Source organism: Marmota monax, unplaced genomic scaffold (assembly GCF_021218885.2).
Source record: "Marmota monax isolate L192 unplaced genomic scaffold, Marmota_monax_Labrador192_F-V1.1 WCK01_AAM20220418_F8-fsc00201, whole genome shotgun sequence".
Classification (NCBI taxonomy): Eukaryota; Metazoa; Chordata; class Mammalia; order Rodentia; family Sciuridae; genus Marmota; species Marmota monax.
This window is the reverse complement of record NW_026695150.1, coordinates 1,241,589-1,268,034: the sequence shown is the minus strand read 5'-3', so window position 1 is coordinate 1,268,034 and position 26,446 is coordinate 1,241,589. Positions and strand designations below refer to the sequence as shown.

Sequence of the window (26,446 nt, the reverse complement as noted above, 5' to 3'; positions counted from 1 at the left end):
TCAACTGCTTTTTATGCTAAGCATTATAATACTTTCTTTTCCTTTAATGCATTTCCACTTCTAAATAATAATTTTTGTTAAACCTTTCACATGCCTTACTTAGAGAAATAAAATTTAAGTAATAACTTACTGTCTTGTCTGAATAAGACATCAACAATAGAGCCCTTAGAAAGTTTGCAGCTAAACACCACAAGAGAAAATAATACATATTGTTTTGTCCCACATTAAACACACACACACACACAATTTAAATGCTTTGACAATAGAGCATTTGGTATCTGCTTTGAATAAACTTTTAGATTCCCCCCAAAGCCTGAACTGATACACATTCAATCTTAAGATTAATGAACTTTAGGAAGATTGGGTAAAGTATGAGATATCTTGTAATTATTTTAAGTGTGTGTGTAAATATAAAAAATTCTCTTTGGTAGCAAAATAGAGGCCTCAATCACTTATGTGCTGTCTGTTGGATCAAGGGTCAGAAGGGGTAACAGAAGAGAGAAAACAGGAGAAAAGATAATGGTTAAAAAAAAATTGCAACAAATTAATTTCCCCCACTAATAGTAGCCGATTTTTGTTTTCAATCTTCCTCTTCTAAAAGGGCAAGACATAGACACCCAAATACACACATATCCACACATATCTATCCTTTTGATAATGGTGATGGGCTACACAGGGTCACATAAATGCTCAATTTAACACTCCTGGGCTGAGAGTGATTTCAAATGGATCAAATTTATAAGTATGATGTACAGCTGAAGAACAAACAGAAACTACCTGAGCTGTTTTCAGCAACTGAAAATGTAACTTAGATTTCTTTTATGAAAGATTTTTTTTTAGGATTAAACCAAAGAAAAACCAAAAAATACATTGACAAGAGGAGGAAAGGGAGAGGTGATTATGATAATAAAATACAACTGGAGAAAATGTAACATTTTCTTAATTGCATTTGTAAACGCTTAAATGGACAAAAGAATCTTTTCTTTAATGATTTTATTCTATCACAGTATTATCTAACAGAAATATAACACAAACTAAGTAATTTTAAACTCCAGTAGTTACATTAAAACAAAGTATAAAAAATGATTCTTATATTGTATTTTATTTGACCCAACATATCTAAAATATTTTATAATGCAATTAATATACAATGTTGTTAATATTTTGCATGTAATATATATATCTCACACTTAGAGAACTTCTAAATTAGAACATGTCACACTTCTCAATTAAAACTCAATAACTCAATAGCCACCTGGCTCAATGATGAGTAACCCCCCCATTATTAGACAGCTCAACTCTAAAACATTTACTAGGCTTGTCAAGTAGATAGATAGAACAAGAATAATTTTATATATATATATATATATATATATATATATATATATATATATATATAATATATTAAATAATTATATATTTTATACATATATAATTATTCTTGTTCTTTGTGAATACAAATCATATATCTAAAGATCATGTGAAAGTAATCTAAAGTAAAAACTACTCCAAAATGGTGACATGCATTCTACAGTATTTTCACTGATATTCTGGACTGTGCATTGGTAGAAACAATTGACTTTCTCTATTCAGTGATTGGCTAAAAATGTCTGAAATAACTAACCTTAATTGTTGTAGCTACTAGCTTACAAGTGATTACTTAAGTTTAAATTATTAAAATAGGATAAGATAAAAAATTCAGTTCCTTAATCACACCAGCCACATTTCAAGTGTTCAACAGCTACATGTGGCTGGACATACCTTACTGGACAGCACAGAAATAGAGCACTTCAGTCCTCACAGGAAGTGTGACAGGACAGTCCTGGGAGAAATTACTCTTTCAGTTATTAATTGCAAGGCTAGTCTAAACAGTCCAATTTTGTTCCACAATTAGTCAACTTGAAAACATTTATCTATATCTATGGATACTAGATATCATAATATGACTATTTTGAAATTCTTAACATTGAAGTGAAAATTATGAAATAAAAATAATAACAAATGTTATGAGAAAAAAGGAAAGAGAATTTCTTGGATCTTCTACTCCAAATTTCATTTCAAGAAAAAAAAAAAGAGAGAGAATTGAGTTCGCCCTTCAAGCTTTAATGATCTAACAATACCCCCACCAAAGTTATAGTATAAGGGGAAAATTATTTATAGGAAAGGTAGATATGTTAAGTCAATAGACAAAAGTAGAAGATCCTGAAAAAATTAATATACTAGAGGTGAACCATTCATTTATTTGTTGAGCCTTTGAACATTTCTTTTGGTTTATTTAAAAATTTCCACCAAGCACCATCATTTGGCATGTTTGAAGGCCTGCCTGAGAGTCAAAACCTCAGTCTAGTCTTTACTCCATGAAGACACAGATGGGGTAAAGGCACCAAATAAGGTTTTAAAATAAACTCTTTTCTAGGTTCATAAAAACAAGTTAAACACTAAAATCAGCATTTCTATTCATTGCTCATCTATTTTAAGATTCTCTCACTTGATCCACAATGCTTACCGGGCAGGAAGTTCACATATTTGATTATGGCCAATATCCAAAACTTCTAGTTTTCGGCTTTCACATACCCACTCAGGCACATTTTCTAAGTGGTTTCTAAATATAAAAACACATAGTTATTTTTAAAATTAAATTTGGCCTCAAGTGTGATTCTAAATTCAAAATAATTACAAAGAATAAATAAAACTTTAATGGCATACCAAAACACAATGAGATAAATCAAAAGGATATGCGTGTTCACTTTATTCTCTTATTTGTGAAAGTAAGAAGAAATACAGAACAAGAAGGAACACTGTAAAACCACATGCATCCTCTCTAAAATCCAAATAAAATTAAAATTTAAAAAATCCTAGTTGCCAGAGTACTTTCCTAAAAAATATATAAATACAAGTTAAGGGACAGATATCTTATACTGAGGAAAAATACATGAACACTTCTGGTTAAGTCAAAGAGTCAAATGACATTAGTTTTATTTTCAAATTTGCATTTTTACCCTTTAACATTAAAATACTTCCCAATTCCAGCTGGTATCATGAAAACATATCCATGAATAAAGAGAAAGAGTGAGAAGTGACTTTAAAATGGGACCAGTAGGCATTAGATGGTAATTATAATTACTAGAAATAAGTGAACTGAACTAATTATTAAATAAATAGACCATTAGGCAAAGACAGGCCCTCAAATATGCTAGGTAAGCATTCTCTACCAGTGAGCTATACCCCAGGCCCAACTATAATTCTTTACAAACAGATGAACAATTCTGTGAAAATGATGCTTGGGCCAAGGACTGTAAGACATTACAGCAAAAGTGAATATAGTTATGATGTTAGGGTGGTGGGAATTATACATGATTTAAAAATCATGTTCCAAAATCTTGCTACTATATCATTTTCCAATTAAAATATAAAAACAGACAACCCACTTGAATCAAAGTGTGAAATATGATATATCAAGAACTATGTAATGTTTTGAACAACCAACAATAAAAATTTAAAAAAAAATAAAAACAGAAGGCATTATTTTTTTTCCTGTCTAGTTTAGATACACACTGTTCTGGTAAAGATTGACACAATAGGAGAGTAAAAGTATTCCATCATGAAAGTAATCTCAACATACAGAAATGAAAACTCTTATAAATGATTAAAATAACTCAAGAACTTTGTCCCAAGGAACTCTAAGGAACTAGTAAACAGTGTGACAAGATGACAGCTTGGGAGGTGGAGCATGTTCCAGTGAGTGTTACAAAAGGAAGGTGAATGACATCTAAGTGGCAGAATTCAGAAACAAGCGTGACACAAAGTATTGCCAATTCAGGCTGACTTCAGGGTTTCAGTGGGTACACTTATCAATTATATTCTACAAATAAGAGAAAAGAGCTAGACAGCTCTTTAAAACAAATCTGTTCAAGATGTTTATATGCACCAATGTATGCAAACCTCACTCCTGCACTATTCTTATTTAAAAGGTGAAAATAACTTCCAGAGCTGAGGACAGAAAGGAACTTAATCATGTAGTGTCTAACTTCAACTTCATTAAACACAACTGTTTGATGTGTATTTTTGTGGGGAATGCATGAAGCACTCTTCAAAGAATTTTATCATTTTATAATTATAAATATATAATAAATTATAATTGTAATAATTCTTCCAACAGCTAAATACCAACACATTCATACATAACTATGTCTACATTATTAAAATAGCTAAGTATGTGTACTTTCATGATGAAAGGCAAATTCTGTGTATCTTGAATCACACTACAGTTGGGATTACAAACTATGGTGACTTTTAAAAACATGAGAATTTACACACTGAAATGACTTAACAGTCATCACCTTGAAAGAGCCACAGACTCCCAGGAGTCCAGAAATCTGTGGTATTTCTTTTGGAATTTCCTTTAATGTAAATTTCAATCAGTGTATTAAAATTATTAAAGTTTAATTTCTGTAAGTACATGCTGTAGACAGACTCATACCTTTGTGTCATCAGGGAAAAGTGTAAATTATAATACTTGTGGGTCCTGGAATAGATATGATATAAGCTGCAGAATCAAATTTTCATAAAAGGTAAGATGGTCAACCTATTGGAAAATGTATTCAGAAACCTAAGCTGGCTTAATGGCTATTTTCTAAGAGTACTTGGCAAGAAAATATATGTACAAAATAACAAAGAGGAGGAATCAAAAGAAATATAGTACTCTAAAAATAAAGAATTAGTATTATTTCAGGGAAAGAAGACATGGTTGATATAATTAAAAGCTACTGGACCTTCAAGTCATGACCCTCAACTCAAAATCTTTCAAGCCTAAACATGATGTTCAAACTGAAGTCCAAAATGACACTCTGATTTTTCTTGTATGAGCTACATTACAGTGTACAGATGTATTTTAATGGAGAAACAATCGCATTTTTGAGAAGACCATTAAAATCAATTTTTCATTGTTTACCTTCAAGATCTAAAAAAAGTGTTTATCTTACGAACAGACATAATTATAATTATCCAAACAACTTTAAAGTAGACTCAAGAGTTCTCTGAGACTTGTTTTCTTACCTTGAAACATCCATGTAGGACAGATGATTTGGAACTGGATAAACATCAAGTTGAACTAGTTCTTGAAGAGAAAAAAAACAAACCATAAAAACATTACTATCCAAATGACACAAAGACTCTTTATGTATGCAGAATATCATTTTTTGTGTGCTTTATCCTCCACTGTTTAGTTTAGGAACTACAATACATCCAATTGTTCAATATTTAAACCACCGGAAAGTAAGGAAAACTTCTTTAACTTAATCAGAAGATTTTTATTCAGGGATTGAAATAAGTCATTCATTCTATCTTCCTACCTCTCTCCTATTCATTTGCTGTGGCTTTTCTCTTGTTATGTGTGCTAAGCTGTATCTAATAGATTAACCAAAACACATAGGGTTCCTTTCCTAAAGCCAAATACCATCTGGCTTTTGCCTTCCTCAACATATGAACAGCACTCTCTGGAGGGTCACAAATGAATTCCTCTTCTCCAATCTGAAAACTCTTCTTCAAACTTTATGAAATGTGACACCACTGTCCACCTAGGGCTTTGTGGCTTGGACAGAGTCCTTTCTAAATGTCCTGCTGTGTTAAATGCTTGCCAAGTAATTCACAGGTTCAGCTCCTATCTGGTTGCCCACTTGGCCCCAGTCAACTGTGAGGAGCTGATAGGTTAACTTTTCATACCAGCTTTTTTATTTCTTCTAGTTATCATACTTTCAGGCACTAACCTCTGAGAAGATAAGTCTAAAATCCATATCTGTAGTTCTGGCAGCAAATTCCCAATAGCTCACACAAAGTTCATCTCATAACCTGGATTAGCAGAAGAGTGAATCCCTCACTCTCTCCCTTTAATGTACCTATCCAATGCTTTTACTTTAACAGCCTGAAAGCATCACTTCCAACACAATCTCCTCCACTTAAGAATCTCCCCTGGTTCTCTACAGCTTACTATACTAGGTTCAAAGTTTCACTATCTGACTTCAAGCCATGTATCCCACAATAACTGCTATGGAGTTCATAAATCTGTTTTCTCCTAATTGCTGAAGAAGCCACATTCAGATTCTTCCCTCCCGTTTCATATGCCTTCACTATCCAAACCCTGTATCTTTTCAGTGCTCAGCCAAACTGATTGTACTAGAACCTGAACCTATTTGAAATTTGGCTTGTTTTTCCAGTGAGATGACAGAAGACATTTTTTTTTAAAAAAAAATGTCCGTATCTTATAGAATCTATGAGCTATGGTTATAATCTGCATAAAGCAAGTGCTTGATAAATATTTTTACCATGCAGTAGTAAATATAAGCTTTTATTCAGTTTGCTGATTACAGGGGACTGAGATCTTCACCTCAGCAAATGTATGACCATATGATCTTTTCATTTATGGATTGCCATAATTTTCAAATTCTAAAAAAAAATTTATTAAATGACTGACTCTTGCTTTATGGAGTCCCTTTGGATATATCATTCAGGTTTATCTTATGCTGAGTTGCTTGTTAGTGGAACATGAAACTGCCTGGATTCCACAATGGGCTTTCTTTCACTCTCTAATATTACATCAAAGTCCCTGTAGTTTCACAATTTTTATAAGGTAGCCCAAGAAATTATTCATATTTCCCCCTTCCTACTTTCAGCAGAAGAAACAAACCAACCATAATATTTATCACAATATGAGAAAAACAAATTAGAAACAATAAAATCTTCCCTTTCTGTCCCTTTAAATATAAAACCAGCTTTCTTCTTTTATGACTTTTATCTTGGTAATATATTTGACATTTATTTTACTAAATGAGGAAAAGGAAATCAATGAGGCAGAGATGATGGCACTGGGTAAATTCTTAAAAACAGTCCAGCTTTGATATGATCTATGTTACATACCATTATAAGAGGCATAGAGTGCTTTCAGGAAATAGCCACAAATGTTTAATGTCACCAATTGATTCCTTTCACAGTGTAGAACTTCAATGTTGTTGAAGATCATAGCATCTAGATCACCAAGTTTATTATCTCGCAAATCAAGCTGAGTGATGTGCTGCAGAAAGTCTACTTCATCTGCTACAAGCTTCCTAATTATGTTCAGTCTTCAGGGGAAAGACACAAACAGAGACTATAATTAACTACAGTGCTATAAACAAATGGCCACACCCTAATACACAAGGGTAATAAGAAAGGACTCAAGCTTCATGGTGTTATAGTTCTCTATGACTTCTTTAATCTCAGCACTGGCTGTGCTTAACTGGTCAGATTCATTGGCCATTTCAGGTACAATTTCAAGAGGTATTAGCCTTCTGTGACACTTGAATGTGACACAATTCCGTGACACAATTTGGGCCACTAAGTCTGGAAGAGGAGCAAGTAACATGAGAGAAAGGTGTAGTGGTCAAGAGTTATCAAGGACTGCCCCTACCAAGTGCTAACATGGAGAGAGTGCTCAAGGATAAATAAGAGCAGTACATAATCACCATAATCTATGGTGAAGGGCCTATTTTACAAACTTTCTAATTCATCACAGACTAGTATATAGTCCTGCTACATATGACTAGCGCATAACTCACACCACATGTGACTAGTTTTAGTCAGATATTATGTCACTGTGACTAAAATACAAAACAAGAACAACTTAAAGGAGGGAGAGTTTATTTGGGGCTCAAGGTTTCAGAGGTCTCAGTCTCTAGATTGCCGACTCCGCTGCTCTGAGCCCAAGATGAGGCAGTATATCATGGGTGAAGGACATGAAAAAGGAAAGCCACACAGCTTGTAGTGGGATTGTGAAGCAGAGAGTGAACATGGGGAAAAGGACCTCAAAGATGAACCCTTCTAGGAAAGGCCACCCCACTGACCCAAATCCTCCAACTATGCCCCACCTGCCCATAGTTACCATCCAGACCATCCATTCAAACTAGGATGGATTGACTAGGTTATAGCTCTCATGATATACTCATTTCACCTCTGAACATTCTTGCATTAACAAGAGCTTTGGAGGGACACCTCACATCCAAACTGTATTACAACTTAACAGGTAAGTTTGACAACACTTAAACTAGCTGACTCCCTGCAAAATGAAATAAGTCTATTGCAAAATACTTCCATGTGGGCTGGGGATGTGGCTCAAGTGGTAGCGTGCTCGCCTGGCATGCATGCGGCCCGGGTTCGATCCTCAGCACCACATACAAACAAAGATGTTGTGTCCGCCGATAACTAAAAAATAAATATTAAAATTCTCCCTCTCTCTCTCTCTCTCTCTCCCTCTCTCTTTAAAAAAAAAAATACTTCCACGTAAAATCACTATACATTTCTAAAATATGAGTCTCAATTTTGAGACATCTCTCATTGTGGAAACGTAGCAAATAATTTGGTTTAGCAGCCCACATTAGAGGACAATTTGAGCAGCTCAGACACAGCCTCACCCTCAGGGGGGTTGTATGCTAGCAGAAGGAAACCAGAGATGAGAGCTGGCGAACCCTGAACCAGAGAATTGATGGCTCTGAGCAAGATCGTACTTGCTTGAGAGGATATGTAATGGAAGCAAATGGCTCAGTTAGGAAACAGCAGCAGCAGGGAAGGAAAAGGAAGGGATGAGAGACAGAAACTGGTATGAAAGAAGAAGTGATCAAATCTGGTGAAAAACTCGAGTCAAATGCTTTGTGTCTGGGTAGCTATCAAGGTGCTACTGCTATCAGCAAAAAGTGAAATCAAGGGGAAAGACCCAATTGAGTAAAGAAAGAAACTGAACTCTGTTCCACATGTATTTCATTAAATATGTCAACAGAGAAACTAAAGAGAAATTATTCAGTGGTCAGCTAAAGTGAAATTGATCAAGAAGAGAAAGAAGAGTTAGGAAAGATTGGGGAAGAGAAATACTGAGGAGAGAGAACCAGGTAACAGGCAGATGAGGATGAGTATTAATGATGCCACAGAATAAGCATTAGACTAAAAACATCAGTTTAAAGCAACAGAATAAGATTAAAAGAAAAATGACTGCTATTAATATAATGCAACATTTCCATTTGAAGGAAACTCAAATAATAAAAATCAGTCCATTGTTTAGTGAAATTCCCCTTAAATTATTCTACTAGCTTCAATTTCAAGTATTAAGGCAGAATTACAAGAAAGTATAAGCAGATGTTTCCCTCCTCAGTTCAGGACCTGGAGAGAAGCAGTTATCCACTCACAGTCATTCAGCATTTATAGAATGTCCAATGTCTATTCTGCTATTTAAATATCTTATATCTGATATCATTGAAAGACTCGGGCTAGAGCTTAGAAATCTGAAGAATTCACAAAGCTTTTAATGAGAGTTGTTACTTCTAGACATCAGATTGATCTTATTCATAAGCTAATTCAGATCAAGAAAAATGCTATCTTCTTATATGAGTACCAAGTATCCTAGAAATCATCTCAGGCTGTCACCTAAGGTCAGTGAAACCCATCACCTCTTGCTCTACAAAATTTATACCACCAGTGTATGTGTTGAAAAAGGCCTAAATTCGACAATAGGAGGGTTTTCTGAATCCAAGTCACTCAGGGGCAAATAACATTCACAATTTGGAAAGAAAGTTAACAAGATAAAGTGTTTAGTTCCCTATCCTGTCCCATTCCAAAAAAAATTCAGAATCAAATAAATTAGAACTATTTGTAGTCCCCAAATTAAAAATTCTAGATCTGCAAATTACTAACACTACCCTAGGTGGTACAGGCTTGATCGCTTCAGTCTGAGAAAAGTTGAAGTAAAGTAGTTCTTGTAGAACTGGAATATGTGAGTTTAACAGGCCAAACCACATGAAGGGAGAAAAGAGGGGAGGCACATGATGCTACTTCAATATGATGAGACTGACAGGCCTGAGTTAAGGCTTGAGGTTGGCAACAGAGAGGAAAGAAGGAGTGAAGCAAGGACAGACCCATCTTTGACAAACAGTATAAAATGCCAAGAATGACAGTTGAGCAGGTTCCACAAGCAGGGAAGCGTCCTTGGGTAATAATAACAGAACACAATGTTTGCTGGAAATGCTAGGCAATTTAACTCAATTCTCTCCACAACTCTATGAACTAGGTGTGTGTGTGTGTGTGTGTGTGTGTGTGTGTGTGGTACTGGGGATTGAATCCAGGGCCTTGTGCATGCAAGGCAAGCACCCTACCAACTGGGTTATATCCCCAGCCCTTGAACTAGGTTTTATTAACTGTAATTTATAAAGGAGAACATATTTGCTCAAGATTCAACATGCATGGTATGCAGTCACCTCTGGTTAATAGGGGAATTAGTTTGGTTAGAAAAGTATCCCACTGGACAAGTTAGCATTAAGGACTAACTCCTTCCTGTATGTTGCTCTGTAAGTCCCTGCTTTTCCTTAAAAAGAGAAATTTTAAAAAGCTTCCTCTTTGTATACTAGTTCTCTGTGCACTAGAAAAAAAAAGTAAATCTTTTGCTGAGCATCTATCATATAGCAGGGAGATTGTTCTGGTGGTTTCCAGTTGGGATTTAGTGTGATCAGATTCAAAATGCAGGTTTCTTTCTCTTGCCAGAGTGGCCAGAGTGAAGGCTATACTCAAACTTCAGTATGATGGATAACAGGTTTTATATATGTGTGTGCGTGTGTGTGTGTGTGTGTGTGCACACGCTAGGCAAGTGCTCTACTGCTGAGCCACAACCCCAGCCCAGGTTTTATATTTTTTAAAGAATGGAAAACTAAGGTTGGAGCCACTAGGATGAAGAGATAGGAAATTTTAAAAAGTATAATAAATAAGTTTAACTTAATGAACAAATTATATTAAGGATGCCAAGAAAACAAAAATTTAAGAAAGGGAGAGATGCTCAATGATGTCAAATGCCTCAGATGAGTCACAAATAAGAAGGAGCAAGAGAAAACAATTTTCCCACTTGTTCTCAATGAAACCATTTTCACTTACTTTAAATAGCTTTCTGACTCAGTGGTCCTATCTATTCACCCAAATTAAAATTGGATTTGAGCCAGGTGCAGTGGCACATACCTGTATTCCCAGAGGCTCGGGGGGCTGAGGCAGGAGGATAACAAGTTCAAAGCCAGCCCCAGGAAAAAAGCAAGGCACTAAGAAACTCAGTGAGACTCCCTGTCTCTAAATAAAATACAAAAAAGGGTTGGGGATATGGTTCAGTGGTAGAATTCCCCTGAGTTCAACTCCTAGTAAACCACCCAGCTACCCGCCAAAAAAAAAAAAAAAAAAAACTGGGTTTGATTTCACATAACAAAGTTAAGACCTTCAAGCCATATAGTCATTCATCAATGAGAATATTTACAAACATATTTCAGGTAAGAGCAAACCCTATTATTAATCATTACTCTTCCCTCTTGGCAGAAATAGAAAAATAGGTCCTAGCTCAACTAACCAGCCTAGTTGGTTTAGCTAATCTCACCAAAAGAGCTATAACGAACCCCCACAAATACAAGCCAATCACTCTGATAGCATGTTTTTCATAAACAGTTACCTGAGATCCACATGTTTAATGTGAGGCATTCTTCTCAGAGCCTGCAGCCTAAGAGTCTCCATACAGTTTCCAGACATACAAAGTTTATCCACAGCAGTCAGTTTCTCCAGTACCTCTGGAATGTCAGTGAATTCATTGAATGAAAGACCAAGATAACTGAGCTGGTGCATGTTCTCCAACTCAGCAGGAAGAGACTGGAGAAAATTTCCATCCAACAAAAATGTCTGCAAGCTATTAAAGAAAACATAAAGAATCACAAAGAGAATTATACATTTCATATTGTTATTATCAATATACATAAAGAACATATTACTAAAAATGTACTACTCTTTGAAAATGCATAAGGACAGGGCTTGAGGCAATAATGGATGAGGGGCAAAAAGGAATCAGAAATAAGCAAATTATCATTTTATTATTGGAACTTGTGATCAATTTTCTCAATTTGGATAGACATCTTTGGGAACAATGTGAGTTAACTGTGGTATGAACCAGTCCAAATACCCATCTTTCCTTGTTATTTCTTAAAATTAATTTATTCCCCCCAGGTTTAGACACACCTACCCATCAGTTCAAAACAAGGATATCTTACTTTTTACAAGATTCTAAAGAATGAACTCCTTAACAAAATTTCTACATAGATCACGCAATGTATGATCTCTACTTTTGGGGTAATGACTTACATGACAAACATAACAAGTTAGCTAATCTCATGTGCCACAACCCAGTGCAGCTTCCCTGAGGTTTCTGAGGGATTCCACCACATACTTGTGCATAGCTCCAACGGCTGCTGGGACTGCACGAAGGGCATTGCAGGACACGTTCAGCTCTGCCAGGGTTGGAATACTGCAGACTGCTAATGGGAAGTCCCCTAGATGATTATTGGAAAGGTTAAGACTCTTCAACTTGGTGAACCTATTACAATAAATAAAACAAAAGGAAAGAAAAATATCATAGATGTATAACATCACATGATTTTAACATAGCCTAGCCTCACTCCCAAATTCAACTGAGGTGGAAACGAAGACTTCAGAGGTAAAGGAAGCAGCAGAGCCAGAACACACATCTGATTCTAAGGCTAGTGTCTTTCTTCAACTGTTAACATGATATTTAGAAACAAATGTGTCGCTCTGAAATAAAGTTGAATGTTGGAGGAGGTGCTTTCCACTGGAGTAAGATTTTCAGCTGTTTCTCAGTTTGCGTAATGAACACCTGGGTAAATGATCCCTGTGAGGGAAGACAAGAGAGCAGGCAGAGCTGGGAAGCTGGCTATTTTGGATTCTGTCATCTCAAAGAAATCAAAAACTTCTGCCTCTGTTCTCTTAAATATAAATGGAAATTTATCAAAACAACACTCTCTAAAGGTAGCCAAGACTTTGTAGTTCTAAATTTAAGAACCAATTCCATTCGTCTATCTCAACACAGCACTGGATCCAGCGGCCCACACGCCCTTCTTGAAAAGCTCTACTCGGTTCACCTTAGCAACACTTCCCTCACACGGCCTCTTCCAACCCCTTCTCTGTTCTTCTTCATTGTCTCCTCTTCCCATCCCAGACTGAAATACTCCTTGCAGATACATTCTTTGCCAGTTTTGTATTTGCACTACACTGTCTTCCTAGGACATCATCTCACTGAAATGTGAACAATTCTCTGTCTTATCACATGCAGTCTTCCCTCCTGAGCACCCTGCATGTCCAGTCCCAGACTGAATTTACCATCTTTATCCCATCTCAGCACTTCCTTCCTCCTGGTCTATTTTTATTAATGGCTCTTTCACTTTCTCAGTTGCCCAAGCAACTAAAGCAATTGCAGAAGCTATCTTTAATTTTTACTTCTCTGTGTACTCACACATTTGGACACTGCCATTTTTATATGAGATGAGAATCAGATAACTTTTAAATCTTTAAAAAACTGTACAAGTCTAATACTACACCTAAAACGGACACACATCCTAAATCCAATTCAACCCAATCTGCAATTTTAAGAATTTATCATGTGACCTATTCACTGCATTCTATAAAAAAACACTAAACTTTATTCTAAAAAGATAAATAAAAGTTTATTTTACACAGAAAGTTGACAAGCACCCAACAGTTTGAAAGTGTTGCCCTGATTTTTTTCTAATAGCTGTTTTCTTCAATGGGTGACTGTATACATAGTAGTAATTCAAATTTTTTAAAAATTAGGAAAGCATTACTGCTAAACCTGAAAATCACTTTTAAGTTGTTTTCCAATTTATATTTTGATTCATTAGACCTTCTGAAAACAAAGAATGCATGTCTTCTTCTGATTTTCTATGTCCTATAAAATATAAGCTAAAATTATAGGGACTCTTTATTCCTATTCTAATGTTTCTCAAAGCATGCATGGTAGACCCCAGAAGAGATGCCTAAGACCCTTTCCAAAAATTCCCAAGGTCAAAACTATTAACAATACTAAGATTTCATTTGCTTTTTGCCACTCTCTCCGTCAAATGTTCAGTGGAGCTCCCAGAAGGTATATGTCCAAAACCAGGATAACTCCACATCATGTTCAACCATAAGAATAGGATCCTAATTAGAATAAGTTATACGCCATCTATGTATAATATGTCAAAATATGCTCTATCATCACGTGTATCTAAAACAACAAATAAAAGAAAACAAAGTGGGGGAGAGGAGAATTTCAAAGCAATAATTACTCAAGATGGGGAATAGAAGCATTAGTTTTTGGAGAAGGACAGGTCAATAACAGGTTATAATTTATTTGTGCAAACAAATTTACTAGAATCCTATCACTGCTGAAACAAAGAAGCAGAAGTGAGCTGAAAGAGCACAACACAGTTGACAGGTTTACATGGAAGCAAGAGAAAAAACCTCTGAAGAAGTATCCCCATTCATTTTATGTATCTGAATTTTATTTTTTAAAATAGCTACCAGTTCAAAGAGAAAGAGGCATGGTTATTCTCTGCATCAAGTCAATAACAAAACACTTAGACGAAGAGGATGGTCTTCAATCCCAGAGGCCAATAACCTCCTGTACTGGTGAACCTTCAGTCTTAGTTGTGATGCCTCACCCTACCCCAAGTACTGGTGATTGAACCCAGAGCCTCACGTATGCTAGGCAAGCACTCTGCCACTGAGCTATATCCCCAGCTCTAGCACCACATAGGCTCCCTTCCCCTATAGCCACAAGGTCCAATATGGTACCACTAGCCCCAGTGGCTACTGAGCACTTGAAATGGGGATAGTCCAAATTGATATATTCTCCAAGTTTAAAATGTATATAGACTGAATATCTTTTATCCAAATGCTTGGAATCAGAAGTGTTTCAGATATTGAAGTTTTTCAGATTTAGGATCTGAAAGTATAGACAGGTTAAGCATCCCTAATCCAAAATTTCAAAATCCAAAATTTTTGAGCATCATGTCAGCACAAAAGTTTTGTATCTCAGAACATTTCAGATTTTGGGTTTTTAGATTAGGGATATCCAACCTGTACTAGATTTCAAAAACAGTACAAAAAAATAAAATAATATAAACTATCTCATTAATTTTTTATAACTGATAATTTTGACATACTGTCTTAAATGAAATACATTAGTAAAACTAATTTAATCTATTTAACTCTTTCTAAAGTAGATGGCAGAAAACTTAAAGTTATTTATGAGGCCTGCATTATATTTCATTAGGGAAATGCTTTCTACATATTAAGAGTAAGCAAGACCCTGGAGTTTTCTACCAAATGACATCAACCCTCTTTGCAGAGTTTGCATGAATTCTTCCTGGACTCCATCAACCCACTTGTGTTTGTGGACCCATAAGCCATAGGGTACACTGCAGTGTCCACATCCCTACAAGTGGGGAAGGGCACTGGAGATGAAAAGAGAGGAGATACAGACAGCTGGCTCTACATTGTACATGTACACTGTACACTGTACATGCCCCAAGGAATTTGAGGATGTAAATTTTATTACAGAACATAATGAAAATACACTTGTTACAACATATTTGATAGTTTGTTAGCCTGACTATAATTTATGTATTCAAAAATATGACATGTGGCTCTCCATTTACACTTTTATCCTAGACCTGAAAATTTTAACAGCTGATTCTGATTTGCAAGTACCCTTGATTTTTTGTACCCTCTCACCACATTCCCCATATACCCTCATATTCTTCCCTGTACAGCCAATGCCCCAAACTCATCTCAGAGAAAAACAGAAACTTGTTTACCAAATAAAGCATGGGTTATTTCTGAGAACCAAGTGATTTTGTACCAGGGATTGTACCCAGAGGTACTTAACCACTAAGCCATATCCTTGGTCCTTTTTATTTTTTATTGGGAGACAGGGCTTTGCTAGTTGTTTAGGGCCTCACTAAGTTGCTGAGACTAGTTTTAAGCTTATTCTCTTGCCTCAGCCTCCCAAGCCACTGGGAATAGTGGTGTGTCCCACTATGCCTGGCTGAACCCAAGTTCGTGATCACAACACATCAACCAACGTTAAAATTTACTTGTTTTTGGAAACTAACCCCTACTTTTCTTGGAATTTCACTTTTTCTACTTGTAGATGTAGAAGTCAGATTACCAGCACTTGCATATTCAAAAATCCTTTTAGAAAAAAAGGAGGGAAGATCCTCATAAATTAATTTCTCCCTGGTACTTAAAATGGGTGAAACAGACACCTAAAGGCAATATGCAAGTTCTTAGAGAAAGAAGATCAAAATCCTGAGTGGATGACCTTTCTTCATATTACCATCAATTAAAAAAAAAAAAAAGAATGAAGAGGAAATAGAAAGGTGCCAGTACACTAGTATAGAAGACCAGAAGCCCCTATTTCTCCATAACAAATATAGTATAAGATTTTTAGCTCTGCCATGCCAATAGGTAAGCCAGATAAATGATCATAGCAGCACAGAGCCAAATTCTAAATAAAACTGGTTGGTCTGAGAAAAAAATATATACATACACATTTAGTGAGATACTTTTAATATAGCTATTTTAAACAAATATTTCAGTTCTGTGAATATATTTACTCAGGTACAGATATTTCCTCTTAGTGTTCAATCTAGATAAGATGAATCATAGCATCATAGAATTACAAGATTAGTAAAAAGTATTTTATATATGATGACAATGATAGTGGTTAGTTTAGTAATAACAAAGGATAACTATTTGATAGTTCAGAAGCTAAAAGGACAAGAAAAAAACGTTTCTGGGTTTTATTTAAATATCTCGTTATAGTACATACATACACACAAGTGTCAAGGCTAAAGGAAATTAAAGCATATGCTGTGATGTGAATGTTTGTGGACCCCCCACTACCATCAATTCATATATTGAAACTTCACACCCAAATGTGCCAATATTGAGAGTTGGGTCTTTTAGTAGGGGATTAGGTCATGAGGGCTTCATTCTCCTGAATGGGACCAGTGCCCTTAAAAAGAATGCCGAAGAGAGCTATATAAGGACACAGAGAGAAGGCACTATCTCTGAAGCAGAGAGTAACTCCTCACTCACTCACACTGAATCTGCTGGTGCCTTGATCTTAGGCTACCCAGTCTCTAGAACTGTAAATAATAACTTTATGATACTTATAAATTACCCAACTGTGTATAAATTACTTTGTTAAGAGAAATCCAAATGGACTAAAACAGTGCATCTTCCTTATTTCTCAGAGGTTATCAAAAATGGAGAGTAGGAGCCATGCATGGTGGTGCACACCTGTTAATTTCGGCAGAGGCTGAGGCAGGAGGATCACAAGTTCAAAGCCAGCCTCAGCAACTTAGCAAATCCCCAAGCAACTTAGTGAGACCCTGTCTCAAAATAAAAAGGGCTGTGCATGTGGGTCATTGGTTGAGCACCCGTGGACTCAATTCTCAATACTAAAGAAGAAAAAAACAAATAGAGTAGAAGGAGGCCTTTCAAGTCATTTTCTTTTATTTCCCAAGCTCACAGATAAACTGAAGTTATGTGACTATTACACACAACCTCAATCTACTGTCTTTCACCATTATTACTACTTTTCATCTCTCCCCTTTCTCTTTTATTACACCTTATTAAAGAGTTTAATCTAAACTGATACCTACTGCACATGATTTTAAGCCACAGGTCAAAGCTGGCCACTCAGTGATGTATGGAAAGTGTTGCCTTTTCACTCTTCTTTCCCCGTCAAGGGTGGCATTATCAGCAATAGAGGACAATGAATGTTTTGAAGGGAAAGCAAGTCAAGTTTACATTTATGCAGTGCCTAGTAAAGGGTAATCTTGGTTAATCATAAAAATGAAGTTACAAGACACAGTACTACAGTATTCCACTTAGTAAACAGCTTTTTAAAACTGGCAAAGCAAAGCAAGTATACAGTTGATAACTTACAGAGGTAGGAACTATAACTGCAGGTTATTTACAAGCAAATTCCAAAGTCCCTTTCAAGCTAGATATGCTAAGTTTCATATAACAAAGTATATAATTGTTTGCCAGAGTGGGAGCTTGAGATGATAATCGTCAAAAGTGGGGGCAGGAAACAATGGGAGCAGGGAGCTAATAATATTACCTACTCTGCCAGGTTAATGACATTTCTTTAATTTGCATTACCTACTCTACTTACCTCATAAAACAGAGATATAGTGACAGCAGCACTATATCTAGACAGGAAACATGCTGCAGTATCTAAGGGTGTGAACTATTATTTTTCTCACCTGTTCCTTTCTGCAACTTCACAGTCATCTCTAATTAACTGCAAAGCAGGAGCAGCACCCCTTAAAACTGCTATTGAGGAAACAGGCAATCATGGGTTTTGACTCTTTGTCTACTTCTCTGACTACTAGCTGCCAGTAGTTCTATTTTTTTTTCATAGCTTTATTGAAGTAAAGTTGAAGTATAATAATAGGCACAATTTGAAGTATGCAATTTGATCAGTCATGACATGTATGTAACCAATACAACCAATATACAAAGCATTTCCATTACATTTTTTAAGTTTTCAAATCATGAAGACTGTTTTTTCCTGCATGATTTATTACATTAGAAATCAATCACCTTAAGATATATAGAATCCCATCCCCACCTATCAACTATTTCAAAAGTAGATGCCACACTTATAAATATGTCAGAGGTCAAAGAAGAAAAGCCCAAGAAAAGTAAATAAAAAGTGCTCTGAACTAAGTGATAATAAAAGCTTAAAGTATCAGGATCTCTGGGATGAAACAGTACTCAGATGAACATTTACAACTTAAAGTATTTGTATCAGAAAGAAGCTAAAATAACAAACTATTTGAAATTATGTAGTAGGAAGGTAAAAATAAGAGTAGGAACAGATATATATAAAATAAAGAAGAAATAATACAGCTAAAATTTGATAAAAGTCAAATGAGTCTAATCGAGAAAAAAGCAAAAACACAAAAATTGATATCAATGGAAAGGGAGCCATCAAAATAATCCTACAGATGCTAAAAATATATTAAGGTAATATTACAATTGTATAACAACATATGTGATAGCTTACATAACATTGTCTACATTAGCAAAGGATCCATATGCTGCTGACAAGAAAGTATATTAAGCCATTAATGGATGAAATAGTCTAGATATGTCTGTTAAGTCTAAATTATCAATTGTATTTTTTACTTCTATGCCTTCTTTATTTAGTTTTTGTTGAGAGGATCTCTCCAGTGGTGACAGAGGCTTGTTAAAGTTACCCAGTACATTGTATTGTGGTCTATCTGATTCTTGAAAAGTGAGAAAGATCTGTTTGATAAACGTAGATACTCCATTGTTTGGTATACAAATATTTACAATTGTTATATCTTGTTGATGTATAATTCCCTTAAGCAGTATGAAATGTCCTTCTTTGTCCTTTCTGATTAACTTTAGCTTAAAGTTCACTTTATCTGATATGATAGAAACCTGTTTGTTTATTGTATGAGCCATGTGATTTTTTTTTCCCATTCTTTGACCTTTAGTCTGTGGGTGTCTTTGCCTTAAGTCTCTTGGAGACAGTATATTGTTGGGTCTTTTTTTTTTTAATCCTATCTGCCAGTCTGTGTCTTTTGATTGTTGAGTTTAGGCCATTAATGTTTATAGTTATTACTGAGATATGGATTGTATTCCCAGTCATTTGGGTTTATTTCTACTTTTTAATTTGAATTAGTGTCTCCTTTTGATTGACTATTCCTTTAGTACTCCCTTTGCTGGTTTTCACGTTTTTCCTCATTACATCTTCATGGAATATTTTGTTGAGAATGTTCTGTGTGTGCAGGCTTTCTAGTTGTAAATTCTTTTAACTTTTGTTTATCATGGAAGGTTTTTATTTCATCTTCAAATCTGAAGCTTAATTTTGCTGGATATAAGATTTTTGGTAAACATCCATTTTCCTTCAGAGTTTGGTATATGCTATTCCAGGACCTCCTAGCTTTGAGGGTTGGTGTTGAGAAATCAGCTGGGATCTGAATGGGTATTCCCCTAATCTGATATTTTTCTCTCATAGCTGTTAAAATTCTATCCATATTCTTTCGTCATAATGTGCCTTGGTGTGGATCTCTTGTAATTTTGTACATTTGGGGTCCTGTAAGCCTCTTGTATTTGATTTTCCATTTCATTCTTAAGGTTTGGGAAATTTTCTATTATTTCATTGAAAAATTTGTGAATTCCTTTGGTTTCTATCTCCACGCCTTCATCTACTCCAATAAATCTGAAATTTGTTTTTTTCATGTTATCCCATATTTCTTGGAAGTTCTGTTCATGGTTTCTTAACATCTTTTCTCCATGGTCAACTCTATTTTCGAGATTATATACTTTTTCTTCATTGCCTGAGGTTCTGTCTTCCAAGCTGTCTAGTCTATCAGCGATGCTTTCTATTGAATTTTTAATTTGATTTACTGTTCCTCTCATTTCATGGATTCCTTCTTGTGTCCCCCCACCACCCCCACACCAAATCTCTGCCTCTTTATTGAGTGGATCCCTCACTTCCTGTATTTCCTCTCTGGTTTCACTCCTGACATTGTCCTTTACTTCGCAGATCAGTTTAACGATGTATATTTTGAAATCAATGTATTCTGTTACTGGAATATCTTGGCTTTCGGGGGGCACTTTGTTCCCTGTATTTTCATGTTGTTTGTGTGTCTACTAATCTAACAGTATGGCTCTGAGGCAGGAGAATTTCTACCCTGTGGACATATAGTGTCCCCTAAAGGTTGCCAGTACCTCACTATTCTGGGGGAGACAAATAACAACAACAACCAATGCAAACAACACATACAGCATTAAACCAAATAGTTCCTACTATGATGTCTATAATGTTAATTAACACAATAAACAGAAATGATATGATTAGTTATTGCCTACAATAAAAACAACAAGTTTGTAAAAGGCTTTACATTTTCAAATGGTGGACAGGGAGAGAACAGAAGTGATATAAGATGTAATGATTATGAGGGAAGAGGAGATTAGAAGTAAAAAAAGGAAGAGTGAAAGAGAGAACAACAGAGATTGGCTGTTAGCAGAAAAAAAGAGAATCAAGGGAAACAGGTAAGAGAAAAAAAATACATATGAAGTAAAAATTCTTACAAAATTAAAGATGAAAATAAAAGAATACAAAACTAAAATATACTAATCAAACATCCTAGTTCACACAAAAACTAATTCATGAAAAATAACGGGCTTCAAAATTGCTAGGAGTGAGAAAAAACAAATATCAATATGTATAAACAAATGTCTGTGTACTGTTAAGGTCACAATTAAACAGAGAAAAAGAATTTTAAAAAAATCTTGATGAAAAGTTACAGAATTCTTTCCATTGGAGTTCAAAAGATTCTCAGTTTCTCTTCTCTGCAGTTTTAGGTAGGGTCTTCTGGAGCATGATGCTCTACCATCTGAATTGCTGGAGTGAGAAAGGTAATCCTATAGGTGGAATTCCTGGAGGCAGGATTTAGGCTTAGATGGGCTCCAGGCTCTTAGCTGAATGCTAATGGAGATTTTAAATCAGCCCACTTCCAGTACTTACTGGTCTACACTGGAAGACTGTACCCCAGGGATCTCCCCTGGGTTCCACTCGTATGGTGGGGAACCCAATTCTTAGTCCTCTATGTCACCTTCAGACCCCGCATTTTCTAGTCTTGGGTTCAGTCTCCAAACAATGTCTCCCGTCCCTGCCCTTCCAAGGTCCTGTCCAGATGCATCTCTCCCAGCCAGTCCTGCAAGCAGTTGGATTGGAGGGAGTGAGGTAGAGCCAGGTGGGTTTCCACAACCGCTTGTCCACATGTGTAACCTCTCTCCACATTTGATTTTCTCCTGGTCCCTTAAGCACACTCTATGTCATGCAGTGTGTATTTACTGGGCCTGTATTTCAGGCCAAAGTTGGGTTTGCTGGGAATCAGCCCCCTCAATTGTTGGTCCCGGGCAACAGCTCCAGGATGGTTCCTTCCTTTGTCCTCTGCACACTGCCTGGAGAGATGATGGCTTTTTTCCCCTGCACACAGATATTGTGCAGCACGTCTTTCAGGTTTGCAGGACAATGTCCTTGGTCTCTAATTGCTCTGTATCCAAACACACCTCAGTCCTTCCAAAAATGAAGGTTCATTTAATTTCCTTATTTCTCCACTATGTTCACAGAGGGGCCACTCTGGCTGGTGCTTCTGGCCTGGCTGCAGCAGTGGCTGTGCCACTGGGAATTTCTTCCTTGTTTTATTATATCCAACCTCTGGAATCCCTGATCTGCTTTGAATGTCCAGTTTTAAATTCCAGTAAAGTCCTCCTGCTCCCCCCACCCCCTCACCTACCTTGCTAAGAAGTTGCCTGTCTTCTTTCTTGGTTTCACTCCACAGAGCAGCTAGGAAAGCAACCTCCTCTATTCTGCCATCTTGAAAACCTTCTAGTAGTTCAATTTTTAAACATATTCCAAATGTGCTCAAAATGAGGGTCACAAACGATACCAAAGAAGAAATCATACTTGTTTTATTCAATGAGTTCAACGAAGAAAAATCAATATTATTTTCTTGAATTATTATTCACCACACATTGGTCAATTAAAAAAATTTTCCCTAGGTGAAAGGACTTTCATTTCATATTAATAGCCCCTGTTTAACTTGTGCTTTCCCTGAGGGAGAACATGCCAATACACTTTTGGAAATTATTGGGCTACAGTATTAAGTAATGAAGGAGCTGCTTGAATGCTGGGATTAAGTCTAGCTCTGGGCTTAGTCCCCAGCTTTGCAATAATTATGAAAAGCAGCATCCTTAATGGCTTAGAGTAGCTCTACCTTAGTGGAGAGTTTCCAGACTGCTCAATAACACTTAGTATATTTGCTTTAAATTAATAATATTTATTTTTATTTGATAACCAAACAATACATGCTTATTTTAATAGGTCAAAGTATAGAAGCATATAAAGTTAACAGTCTCTCCTACTTCCTTCTATATCCTCCTGGCATAACTATTGTCAATAACTTGGTAGACATCCTTCCAAAACTTTCCCTTCTTATAAAATACACACCCATATAAACAGGAGACAATGCCTCTTTCTGCTTCCTATTTTTCTGAATGGGATCATACCACACATACTTTTCTTCCACTTATTTTCTCATCCAATGCAAACAAATAATCTATCAGTACATAAAAATCTAATTCAATCTTTTTGACAGCTGCAGAACACACAGAATACAAATATACCATAATTTATTACATTCTTCTATTGACTGACAATAGTGTTCCCAGTTTTTTGTTTGTTACTGTTATAATTCTTCAAGCAACATCCCAGTCATGTATTCACTTTTACGTTGATTTTTCATTTTGCAAGCACCTGAGTATCTGATGCTTCATCTATAATTCTGAAATTGAAAATTTCCTGAAAACTGAAAGATTTTGCTTTGACTCATGTGGTGCAAGAGCTGATCTGAACTGATGTGCATGTTCAGTTGTCACCTCCAGAGATATGAATGCACTTGCCAATGAGGTACTGTCACAAACCCTACTGGAAGTGTTCTATAATATACAGCACATACACTATATTAATTTTATATAACTTAAAAATCTTTGAAGTCTGAAACACAGAGTTCTGGATAATGGATTGTAAACCTGTATTTCTAAAAATAAAATTGATGAATTTAAGAGTATATATAATTTAAATTTTAATATGAACTTCAAAATTTTTTTTAAAAAAAAGTTATATAAATTAATATTCTCAATCAGCCATGTGGAGAGGGCCCTGTTCCCCAGACTACTTTCACTAGAATTTAGTGTTAGCATCCTTTCAATTGTTGCTAATCTGATAGGCAAAAAATATGGTATCAAGTCACATCAAGTTATATTTTTCAGTGAAAATGAGCTTCTTCTTGCATGTGTGTGGGGGTGGAATTTGCAAATCTTCTTTGAAATACAAATTCATATCCTTTGCCTATTTTCTACTGGGCTGTTCATCTTCCACTTATCAGTTTGTAGGTTCTCCCTGAATAATAACTGCCATATATTGTTACATGTTGCAAATATTCCCTCCTAGCCCAATGCTTAGGTTTCTCTGCTTTGGTAGTGGCTAACTTTTGCAATACATTCATTTTTAAGTTTATTTGCTCAAATTTAGCAATCTTTTTCTTTATGGAGTCCATTTCTTACCTTGCCTAAAAAAGGTTCTCTTACTCCAAAGTGGTAAAACCACATACTCTTTTGTATTTCCTTCTAATACTTATATTTTTAGTAATTTATGTCTTGATTTTAATTCCATCTGAATTTTTTTTTTCATATGATGTTAGGTCCAACTTATGGTAGATAATTATGTTATTAGCAACTTTTACTAACTTAATAGATCATTATTTTTTATACCCATTCAAATTTTTAAAATTCATATACCAGGGGAATGGAGAACAGCAAAATTTTAGTGTTGTTCAAATAAAAGGACAAAGAGAAAAACCTGAATAAAGACAAATTATAGAGCTGGGTTGTCACTCAGTGACAACCTAGAGAGCACTTGCCTAGCATGTATGAACCACTGGGTTCAATCCTCAGCACCACATAATAAATAAATTAATTAAAGGTTTAATTTTTAAAAATTGTATTTACATTGTTTCTCTTTTCTTCAACAGAATTTATAAAACTAAGTGCATGCAATTCCTCCTAAGAGCCCACCCCTTGAGGTTTTAAGCTGGAAAAGTGCTTCAATGGGCCATCAGTTTCATAAAGGAATGTATTTCTTTTACTGTTAGAAGGACCAATCTTGGGAAGAGTATTAAAGGAATTTTTATAACATACATTAAATACACTTGCTTTTAAGAAACAATGGTTGAGTGAATGAAAGACCATGAATCATCAACTTCCTTTTCTTCCATGTATTCTTCAACTATGACTCCCTTAGAGTGATGCTTTATTGGTTTGTGAACTTAAGGTCTACAGCAATGTTTTAATATTTTTGTCCCCTTTCGGTTATGACAAAGAGCAATTTGCACATGTTATAATAGTTTCATAAGGAAGGATGCAGAAAGAAAGAAAAAATACCTTTGGCTGTGTGGCACTGGCACGAGAAACCCTTGCCTGGACCTGCCTCAGCACTCCTAGGAACACTTAACCTTCAGAAGGCATGACTCAACTCCTCTTAGCTCCTGTGCTGTTCTCCACACCCCCAAACTCTATTGCCCCATAAATGAAATCTCATCTCTTCTCAGTTTCTTGGTGCAGTGCTTTTCCTGCCATTTCCTTAAGACTTCTGAAATGAATCCACATGAATTTATGTATGCCCTTCTGTTCCAAGGGCTGAGCAATTTACCAGCCTCACTCCCAAGGGGTACCTGTCATCATCTTCTGGGAGGCTCAGCAGTAAACAAATGTATGAGACCAGCTTCTCAATACTGGAGCCAAAACAAACAGAAACCACCCGATCTGAATCCTCATCAACATGAATGACTGTTGGAAGGGAAATAAGCACGAAACCTTCCCATATGACTAGAAAACAAAAATAAGTGCATACATAATTTCCTTGGATAAAAGTTAAAATTTATAGCGACAAAAGGATTCAATCAAAATTTGAACAAAAGAATCACTGCAGATGTATGCCAATACCAAAGCTAAAATTTCCAAGTGTCGGGAGAATAGGCAAGTGGTAGCAAAGTGAATGATTTGCAAGTTCTGGATCTTGCATTCTATTCCCAGCACCAAAAATTTCACAAATATGTTTTTTCCAAAGTAACATCTAAAGAAACAAAAAACATTCAGTGTTGGCAATAATGATAATGAACATATTGATGTAATGGCAAATTAAAGCATTCCCTAAAGACAGAAATTTAGATTTTAATTAATCTTTTAAAATACTCAGAGGTACTTTCTGGTTACTTTCTATATGTGAGAAAATAGACTAGGTAAGCCCTATGGATACAATGATGAACACGACAGAGCTACTACCCAAAAGACAGGGGAAGCAGGTGTACAGAGGCAGGTTCCCAGGAACCCAGTAAGTATATAGTAAGTATACAGAAGACCACTCCAAATCGTAGACAGACAGTATGTGGAAACAGCAGTTACTACATCTATGGTAACCCTGCACTAACTTAATTCCTGAAAACAGAAGGTCTCATGCAGCACAAATTTGACATTTTCTGATTTTTTTATGAACTGGCAACATGGGAATCAAAAGACAAGAAATATGCTAACGTGTTACACTTAAACATCCCTCTTATGAGACGATTGCTTATTTATCCATGACTACATTTTTTTCATTTTCTCATTAACAGATCTGCCCATCATTAGATTTAATTGACAATACAATTTAATTGCCAATACTATTCGAGAGATGTTTAATTATTAACCACTACCTAGTAGGAAAAATAACATAAAAAAAGATTTCTGTAAAAGGCAGAAAATGGATCACTATTTCTACTTCTCAAAGCAAAGAAGCAAAGATCCACACACAGTATACTTGGATAAAATCCCAGTCAAGTCATTTGAGGATATATAAAAATGAAAACCAGCAGAGAGCTTCTATATCAAGGCTATCACATTA

The 26,446-nt window shown here is 35.6% G+C and overlaps 1 protein-coding gene across 1 annotated transcript in view; it reads right to left on the bottom strand.

The window, feature by feature from the left end:
- Positions 1-26,446, bottom strand: part of Phlpp1 (PH domain and leucine rich repeat protein phosphatase 1) — a 217,943-nt gene that overhangs the window by 48,441 nt on the left and 143,056 nt on the right. Inside the window, exons 5-9 of the mRNA XM_046428206.2 lie at positions 12,260-12,406; positions 11,495-11,725; positions 6,913-7,115; positions 5,056-5,116; positions 2,507-2,602 (exon numbers count right to left, since the gene is read on the bottom strand). Of these exons, the coding sequence (XP_046284162.1) occupies positions 2,507-2,602; positions 5,056-5,116; positions 6,913-7,115; positions 11,495-11,725; positions 12,260-12,406 (738 nt within the window). The remainder of the gene's footprint in view (positions 1-2,506; positions 2,603-5,055; positions 5,117-6,912; positions 7,116-11,494; positions 11,726-12,259; positions 12,407-26,446) is intronic.